At 43.3% G+C, this 9,646-nt stretch overlaps 1 protein-coding gene across 1 annotated transcript; it reads right to left on the bottom strand.

The window, feature by feature from the left end:
* On the bottom strand, positions 1–8,416 carry LOC307033485 (complement C3-like). Its single transcript, XM_079671973.1, has 11 exons — positions 7,000–8,416; positions 6,386–6,467; positions 6,243–6,291; positions 5,978–6,068; positions 5,744–5,833; positions 5,555–5,657; positions 2,528–2,617; positions 1,819–1,911; positions 1,585–1,668; positions 513–657; positions 1–282 (listed from the first exon to the last, which is right to left on the bottom strand). Exons 2-11 carry the CDS (start codon positions 6,465–6,467, stop codon positions 141–143), a joined length of 969 nt encoding a protein of 322 aa, XP_079528099.1. The 5' UTR covers positions 7,000–8,416; the 3' UTR covers positions 1–140.
* Between the last annotated feature and the right edge of the window lie 1,230 nt (positions 8,417–9,646).

Below are 9,646 nucleotides of genomic sequence, written 5' to 3'. Positions count from 1 at the left end.
TGAGATTGAGATAATTTAATTGTAATCAATACACTGCAACATTGTAAACCCATACATCTTATAGCAGTGAAAGTCGTACAAGATGGGAATAATGTCCAAATATAAAGAATTCCAAAAATAATACATTTTCTTGAGTTTCACTACTGCTGACATCCAAAGTCTTGGTACGTCTGGACCATGTTCTCCATGCCCAAACAGGTAGGTCTGTGTTCATCAGCTTGACACTCAGCTACTGTGGGCCAGTACTCGATCCAGGTTCTTTCTCCAAGTACATACTGATACCTAAGGAGAGCAGTGTGAAAAACACGTTGGCTGTTCACATGATGAAGACCTATCTGTAACATTCAAACATAACATAAGAAAGCTTCCTTCCTCCTTCTGGATACTTTATTACTTGATCAATGGCAACAGTAAATGAGTACAACAAATATTGACTTGATTTAGTATAAAAAGCAGTGAAACAGAGAGATCTTAAATTCCCACACCACACAATCAAATTCAAACAAACTTACGCTTGATGTGCCTCATCTCTGTGAATATCATTTGATGTTCCCATGATAAGGTACGTTTTGCCCACATCCAAATCTAAAGACTTCCTGCAGTGCGGATAACTGAGGAATGTGCGAGGTTTATTCAGGGGACCCACATCAGATGTTCCTGTTATTTAAAACAAGGAGAACAAAGAAAAGGTGAGGATCAAATGGATAGCTAATCATTCATCACAAAACAAAAGCACTTTATTATTACATATTTCCAGTGGAATCTTTCTGAAAGGAACAAACGTTTCTGGAAACGCACTTATTTTGCCTTCTGTCCAAAAGTGAAAGGGGCTGTATTCTGCTTTTTGGGGTTTTCCCTCTCCTGCAGTTATTTGCGTTGTTGTGCATGTAAATGGTCTGCAAAGGCTGAAATCCCTGTGTTCCGTCCAGAGGGAGTTTCAGACACACTCCCACCCCCTGCTCGAAACTCTTCCATTGGACGGCTTGTTTTGTGACATAGTGACATCACTAAACAACACTTGCACTTCTATTGTCTAGCCCCCAACACATTGTACATGAGAGGCTAAGGGGCGGGACAACTCCAAGTGGTTGACCAATCACAACAGAGCCGGCCGGCTAACTAATCAGAGCAGACTGGGCTCTAGTTTCAGACAGAGGGTGAAAAGTGGTGCAGCAGCACAGGCACTTTTTTGACATTAAAGCTTGTAAACATGTCGCAGTAGAGCCCCAAAATATAAATATGAATCATAAAAGTGAGCATAATAGGGCCCCTTTAAATGTATCCCACTCACGACTGTATAATAATTATCCAGCCAACAAGCTGCTGACTGCACTAATAAATGAAACAAGAAGTCGAACATCTTATTTTGCCTAGAAACATGAAAATGACCGGTGTTGACATCTAACTGCCTGACATAAATGCATTCACCAACATTTTAAAAGTTGTATGTTATTGTCTGACTGAGATTAAATGTGCACACAACAAGCAAAAGGAGGTAAACCAACTGTTAAGTCACCTACACCTTTACGGCACCCTAGAAAACCTCAGGGGCTGCTCCATTTTAGGCAGTTAATAGATACCCACCTTCTTTGATGACTTCCAGAACACGCATTGTGTAAATGTCTGTGGACAAATCATCTTCAAACACTTCCAGTTTCATTTTGTACACTGAGGACAGACACATTGTAGATTGTTAGCTCATCTGTTTCATTGCTCACTTCTTCTCCCAACCTCTTAGGCACACACAATCAAACAAATACATGTTTGGTGTATAAAAGTACTATATTGAGTCCATTCAATCCATTTATAGTCTCTTACCAAAATCTATTTTGCTGGTTTGTGTACTCTCACAAGCCTTAGCTGTGCGCTGCTCATTGCTGATTTTCTCCTTCTTCTGCATACTGCAGTTCTCTGGAAATACACAATTAGCATAAAGTTACAACACATCCAATCAAATGTTTATAGTAGTACATGAGCATGGATGATGGCAGCTGTATTTACGTCACCATTTAGATTATTAGTGAGGTTTCTTTTAGACTTCAGGTGCTTATGTTTCAATCTGGTGATTTACTGCAAACTCAATTCTACAGCATTCTCCTTTACCAGATGTGAAGCTAAGTGCTTTCCTCATAAGGAGTACAACTCCTTGATTTATGTTGTAAATCTGAGAGACTATTCCTGGTGATATCATTATGATTCGATGTTTGCAGTGTGGCTTTCATGGGGACAATGTCTGTCTGTCGATTAGTGGCTCCAACACTTGGGTCAACACTGAATTATCTCAACAACTATGATTGGGGAATAGCATTTAGTGCTGGTGTCCATAGGTAAGACTCTCAGCTACTAGCATTGCTGTATAGCCTCTGAGTCTTTGTTTCCAAAGTATGATGATACACTGCTGCAGTTTACAGACCTCAGACCTGCAATTTACCTCTACAAAGCATAATTTAAGTGTTGTGTTATTTAGAATAAAAAATGGAACAAATAAAAGTTTAGTTGATGGATAAGGTTGCTTTGACCCGTTTACCTTCAGCACATGTGCATAGATCACCTCTGCAGAGCGTCAGTATCTGTCCACCTTTTCTCTCTGGATGGTAGAACTGCACACAATGTGTTTCTGCAATAGAAGAGAAAGATATTGAAACAGGTTCTTACGGTACTTTATAAAAGATATATTAAAGGTCCCATGTCATGGCCATTTTTACTGATCATAATTCCATTGTTGAGGTCTATTAGAATAGATTTATAATGATGATTTATAATCAATGTTCCAAACTCACACTGGTTTCTCATACAGCATCTCTGTAAAGTATGTGTATTCACTCTCTGTCCTAAACGCCTTGTTAGAGCTCCTGCCCCCCCTCCCTGTGAGCCCAGTGTGCTCCGATAAGTCAGCTCGCTCACTGGCTCGCTGCTGCAAGGAGCTGACAGTGTGAGCTGGTTTCTTGCTTGCTGCGAGACAGCGAATCATCTGCGAGGCTCCACCAGCACCCCCCCCCCCCCCCAGCGGGTCACATTTTTGTGTGTGTGTGTGTGTGAGGAGCTCCACGGATTGGTCCATTTGGACCAATGGGACCATTTGGGTATGGGCACGTCACCATACCCAGGATGAAAACAATGGAAAAAGATAAATGTCCAACGAGGCGTTCTGGGGCAGCATAATAATAATAATAATCAATGGGATTTATATAGCGCTTTTCTAGACCCAAAGACGCTTTACATTACGAGTAAGGTCGACAAACAAAACAAGAACAAAAATCCAAACAAAAACAAAACAAAAACAGAAAAGCAGTCAGGAGGATGTTGGTTCAGAGGGGGGAGGGGCGGGTTTAAGGATAAGCAGAGTTGAAGAGGTGGGTTTTGAGACGGGACTGGAACAGGGTGAGGGAATCAGACTCACGGAGGTCTTGGGGGAGGGAGTTCCAGAGCTTCGGGGCTGCCACAGAGAAGGCTCTATCCCCGAAGCTCCGGAGTTTGGCCTTGGGGATTGAAAGCAAACCGGCTGAGGTGGATCTGAGGGACCGGGGTGGTTGGTAGAGGATGATTATGCCAGTGAGGTAGGGGGGGGGCCAGATGGTGGAGGGCTTTATAGGTGAGGACCAGGAGTTTGTAGTCAATGCGGTGTGAGACGGGGAGCCAGTGGAGTTCTTTGAGGACCGGGGTGATGTGATGCCATGATTTGGTGTGGGTGAGGAGTCTGGCGGCTGCGTTCTGGACACGCTGGAGTCTATTGAGGGATGTTGTGCTGATGCCGAAGAGGAGTGAGTTGCAATAGTCAAGGCGGGAGGAGATGAAGGCGTGAATGAGTCGCTCAGCTGCGGGGCGGGTGAGAGAGGGACGGAGTTTGGCGATATTGCGGAGGTGGAAAAATGAGGTTTTTACAACTTGGCGGATGTGGGGGTCGAGGGAGAGGGTGGGGTCGAATATCACGCCAAGGTTGCGTGCCTGGGTGGAGGGGGAAACAGGGGTGCCATCGATGGTGACTGTCAGGTTGGGGGTTTTGCTGAGGGTGGATTTGGAGCCGATGAGGAGGAGTTCAGTTTTATTGCTGTTGAGTTTGAGGAAGTTGTGTTGCATCCAGGATTTTATTGCAGTCAGACAGGATTCGATATGTGTGAGAGGGGGGTTGTGGGGGGATTTGGTGCTGAGGTAGATCTGTGTGTCGTCAGCATAGCGGTGAAAGTCCAGGTTGTGATGGCGGAGAATCTGACCAAGGGGGAGGATTTAGATGATGAAGAGGAGGGGGCCGAGTACTGAACCTTGGGGAACACCTTGGGTGACTGAAGCTGTGGTAGAGGAGTGATTGTTGAGGGAGATGAAGTGGGATCTGTCGGAGAGGTAGGACTGGAGCCACCTGAGTGCAGTACCTTCGATACCGATATCCCGGAGTCAGGTAAGCAGGATGGTGTGGCTCACGGTATCCAAGGCTGCACTCAGGTCAAGGAGGATGAGGATGTTGAGGGAACCGGTGTCAGCAGAGGTGAGGAGGGAATTGAGGACTTTGATGAGTGCCGTTTCTGTGCTGTGGTGAGGACGTAAACCAGACTGAAGGGGTTCGAAAAGTTCATTTGTTTGGAGATGGCGGTGGAGTTGTTTGGAGATGATGCGTTCTATTGTTTTAGAGAGAAAGGGGAGGTTGGAGATGGGGCGGTAATTACTGAGGGAGGAGGGATCCAGACCGGGTTTCTTGAGGATGGGAGTGACAGCAGCAGTTTTGAAGGCAGAGGGAACGGTTCCTTGGGACAGGGAGGAGTTGAAAAGGTTGACAAGGTAGGGGCAGAGGACGGGGAGGCAGGACTTCAGAAGAGGGGTGGGTAGAGGGTCAAGCGAGCAGGTTGTGGGTTTGGAGGAGCTGATCAGTTGGAGTATTTCAGGGGGGGTAACCAGAGTGAACTGGGAGAGAATGCCGTGGGGAGGAGGGTTCGGGAGGTCAAGGGAGATGGAGGGAGGAATTGTGGCGGTGGATGTTGCGGGAGATTTTTGTGTGTCAGATGCAGCGGATAGGGAGTGATTAATGGCAGTGATTTTGTCAGAGAAAAACTGGAGGAATGAACTGCATAGAGTGGAAGTGGAGGAAGAGAGGGTGTCAGCACGGGGTTTGAGGAGCTTGTTGACGGTGGAGAAGAGGGTCCTGGGGTTACGGGAGGGGTCAGTAAAGATGGTGGAGAGGTAAGCAAATTTTGCGGCAGTGAGGGCGTCTCTGTAGGTAGTGAGATGGAGTTTGTAGGATTCATGGTGAACTGTGAGGGATGATTTCATGGTTAGGCGTTCAAGCTGGCGGCCGGTTTGATAGCCGGTTTGATAGACAGGTAGACAGGTCGTTTCTGTGTTAGAGTTTTACTCGCTACACGGTGTACTTTGAGGGTTTGTGACTCTGCAGACTGCTTAGATGCAGAAAAAGCTACATAACACACAAGGGGACGGGTGATAACCAGAAAAGCATGACATGGGCCCTTTAAGTACTTGAACAAATAATAATGCCTGCTTATTGACAGCGTTATATTCTCTGACATCTATTGGGAACAAAACACATGGAGGTTTCTCTAAGACTCACGCTCATAGTATTCATAGACAGATACAGCTGCTGGTTGTAAGACGCCCACTTTCATTTTCTGATGAACCCTAAAAATGATTTCTTCTGGTCGTGTGTGAGAAACCTGTAGATAAAGGTGAGATAGAGTTAAATACACAAAGAGCAAGGCAGAGAGGAAAAGTATGGAAGAAGGAAACATCGACGTCTTACCTTGTCCAGGTAGAGGATGAGTGAGCCTCTTTCTGATAGGACTTTGTTCATCTCATATTTTGCAATGGTGCGGGCATGTCCTTTTGACAACTACACACACACACACACACACGCACACACACACACACACACACATAATCAGACCACTAACCATCACACACATATTTTTCTCTTAACAGGAACCGTGACGAGTTCATTTGTTGTGGGTTGATGTGTATCTGTAAAAGTTCTTACTGAGTCCAAGTCCTTTGTGTTAGCGGTGAAGCCGGTTAGCAAGCCAATATCCAAAATTGACATTGTCGCATCTCTTTCCTTGTCCTTATACCTGTACACAGAATAGATTGAAGGACATGAAAGTGTTAAGAACATAGTTTAAAGGGTAATGAACAGAAGCAGAATATTTAATACAGATTGAGAAATATAATAATATTGTAAATAGCTGGTTAGAAAATGTTATGAATAAAGCCATGTGGCAGTGTGTTGCCTTGGTTGTACTTACAACACTTCTATCCTCAGCTTGTAGATCTTCTCGTTCTCATCCATTTTTTCTGCAGGAGTAAAATATTATATTTGTATTTAGTTAATTTGTTTCTCAAGAGTAAGGTACAACAACCGAATAAGAGGCAGAAGGCACTAAATCACCTGGGATGAGCTGCACTGACAGGTTAAACTTCTGACAATCACTTTCCTTTTGTTTAGGTAGAGCGTAGTACAGCGACACCATCTGTCACACAGAGAAGGTGCAATATTTGATATAAGTCCTCACAAAGTTAAAAGGGTATTAGGTAAAATCTTAATTTAAAAAAAGGACGGATCAGTTATTAACTGTTTTTTAAAGCTGGGGTAGGTAAGTTTGAGAAACCAGCTGGAGTGCCCTAGAATTGGAAAATACACAGCCGGAAAAAATCTGCCACTTCCTCACAGAGCCCCTCCTCCAACACACACGAACGCGCACATGACCAATGAGGGCACGAGATAAGTTTGTGCACAGATGGAAGGCTGACAGGCAGGTAGGCCATCCAGTTACTTTAGCCGGCGGCTCAGATGATTGGTCGTGCTTTTTACAGTACCACGGCTTCCACAGATGACATTTTTGTATGTATTTTTTGTCAAAGCACTTCAGATATTCATTGCTATCGGGATGTTAAGAGCATTCCATGGAATATAACAACAAGTATATCTCGAGCCGGTTTCTCAAACTTACCTACCCCACCTTTAAACTCAGAGTATAACATATACAAATATATTGTACTCACTTTCACTGTTGCTTCTCCTGAACCCCTGGCAGTCACTGTCACATTTGGTTTATAGCATTCATCTGTCAGAGTTTAAATATGAACACAAACACAAGCAGTCAAGGATAAGCAGATATTAAAGTATTTATTATTTGTGTGACGAAATCAACAATCAGTGTGTAAATATGCAAGCTGTACATTTAAACTTTTTCAAACAAATCTGATTAATCTGGCAAATCTCCATTGAAGAATTGAGATCCTCAGGACTTTAGAATTCATAAATAAAACTGGATAAAGTTCAAAAGTTAAGGGGACCTATCATGCAAAATACACTTTTTGATGTCTTTTATACATCCCCGGTGTGTAAGGGAACTCACGCAGCATCAGAAAATAAAACCTTCTCTCTTTTCCTCCGTACCCAAATCTCTAAAAACGGGGGAACAACGGAGCTGATCCAGATTTGCGTCCGATATGACGTAATATCGGAAATGTAGGCGTAAACGTTGCTATCAGAAACAATGCCCGACTGTTTGGACGTAATATGGTCGGTGTTTCCATTAGCATCGCTAACACTCAGAGCTAACCTGTACTGGAGAGCATGTGTGTGAAGAAGCAGGAATAAAAGGAACTCACCTTGTGGTATAACCGGCAAGAGAGAAAGCCTTTGAGCTCCATACTGTTTCAGAAATAATCCTCGATAATCCATGATATGCTGTTTCATCACGGCAGTATTTAGTTTAGACAGTAGCTGCCGGGTCCCGCATGAGCTCAGACCCCTCCTTTTTCTTTTATCAACTTTTTTTTTTTTAAAGCTTTATACCCCAAATCCGCACTTTTGAAACAGGAAGTGAAATAGAGGGATATGAGGCATGGCTAGAATGGGTGATCTGTTTGGTATTGTGAGCAAAACACTTAATAGACATGTTTTTTATATATTTGTATACATCGGAGACCTATGCTATTGCCTAAAAATAGCATAACAGGTGACCTTTAAAGAGCAACTTGCGGGGGGGTTTTTTTTCTACATTTATGCTTAAACTTGCTTGAAAATTACAATTAAAAAAGTGAATGCAGGATTTGATATGTTTTACGAGACATAAGGGCAGGAATTCAGATGGAAAGGAGCAATTTTGAGCTCTGCTCTTAAAAACGGCTTTTTTTAAGGTCATACGTCAAACGCGTCATATTACATCACAAAGGTAAACATCTCTGCTCTCTGACCGCGGGTATAGTTAGTAGTTGCGTTGAGTTGAGCGGTTGTGTTTTAGTGAGCTGGTATTTTTCGGTAGTTTTACATTGTATTTCACCATTTGTAATCATGGTGCAGTATTGTGGTTGTGCAGGTTGCACAAATACCAGCCTTTCAGGACATCGAGTCCACTATTTCCCTAACAGGAAAAGAAAGCTAGCTAGCTTTCGGTCCTGGGTTCGTTTTGTGCAGACAAAGAGACGGGACTTCAATGCTCCCCTCTTCGCTGCTCTCCCCGCCCCCCCCCTGCTCTGTTATGGATCAGTATCAACAGTCCTGCCAGTAACGTTACTATATTATCAATGCTACTTTAGATATAGCCTGATCTATGATAGCTAACTTTACAATGTTGTGATGTGACGTTAGCTAACATTCTGTAGCTAACGCCCGATCACTCACCAAGATAGCTGCCCCTTCCCTGCTCTCTCTCTCCCTCCGGTACAGCTCCGAAGGTAGTGTGGAGTTGCATTAGGTAACGTTTATCAGGAAACCGTATTACATCTCTCTCCCCCCTCCCTCCTTCCCTGCTCTCTCTCTCTCTCCCCTCCGGTACACAGCACCGTAGTGTGGAGTTGCATTAGGTAACGCGAGATACGGCTGATACTTGCGCATTAGTTTCTGTTATTTTCTGTTATGGATCAGTATCAACAGTCCTGCCAGTAACGTTACTATATTATCAATACTACTTTAGTTATAGCCTGATATATGATAGCTAACTTCACAATGTTGTGATGTGACGTTAGCTAACATTCTGTAGCTAATGCCGATCACTCACCAAGATAGCTGCCCAGTTCTCCACTGGTTCTCCTCACACCACAGCTCAATTTTTCTCCGATGGCCGTTATTTCTTCTAATCCTTGGCTGCTCCTGGTCTCTTGGACGCCTAGCAGGCTCATAATTATAATGTTGTGATCCGTCATATGAATTCGAATATACATGTTAAACTTCTTCTGTGTCTTCTGTGTCGAAACTAGCATTGGGATCCATGTTCATTAATACGTTACACCGGCCGCTGGGGAGGCTTTTTTGATGCGGAAGTAAAAATGTCTTACAAAAACGACGCCAGATGACACTGTAGTGTATACAGGACTGTCTCAGAAAATTAGAATATTGTGATAAAGTTCTTTATTTTCTGTAATGCAATTAAAAAAACAAAAATGTCATACATTCTGGATTCATTACAAATCACTGAAATATTGCAAGCCTTTTATTATTTTAATATTGCTGATTATGGCATACAGCTTAAGAAAACTCAAAATCCTATCTCAAAAAATTAGAATAGTTCCTCAGACCAAGTAAAAAAAAAGATTTATAACAGCAAAACACAATCAAACATTTGAAAATGTCCATTAATACACTCAGTACTTGGTTGGGAATCCTTTTGCACGGATTACTGCATCAATGCGGCGTGGCATGGAG

Source organism: Notothenia rossii (assembly GCF_949606895.1).
Source record: "Notothenia rossii genome assembly, chromosome: 3".
NCBI classification, from domain to species: domain Eukaryota; kingdom Metazoa; phylum Chordata; class Actinopteri; order Perciformes; family Nototheniidae; genus Notothenia; species Notothenia rossii.
Note: the sequence above shows the minus strand (reverse complement) of the source record. Positions and strands in the feature narration are given on the sequence as shown.

Excerpts from the sequence above, each read along its gene's own strand:
- LOC307033485 (XM_079671973.1), bottom strand. The coding sequence starts at position 6,467 with ATGGTGTCGCTGTACTACGCTCTACCTAAACAAAAGGAAAGTGATTGT. Across the intron at positions 1,669-1,818 it reads AACCAGCAAAATAGATTTTG|TGTACAAAATGAAACTGGAA; the intron begins GTAAGAGACTAT and ends GTCTGTCCTCAG. Across the intron at positions 658-1,584 it reads TCTGGAAGTCATCAAAGAAG|GAACATCTGATGTGGGTCCC; the intron begins GTGGGTATCTAT and ends TTTAAATAACAG.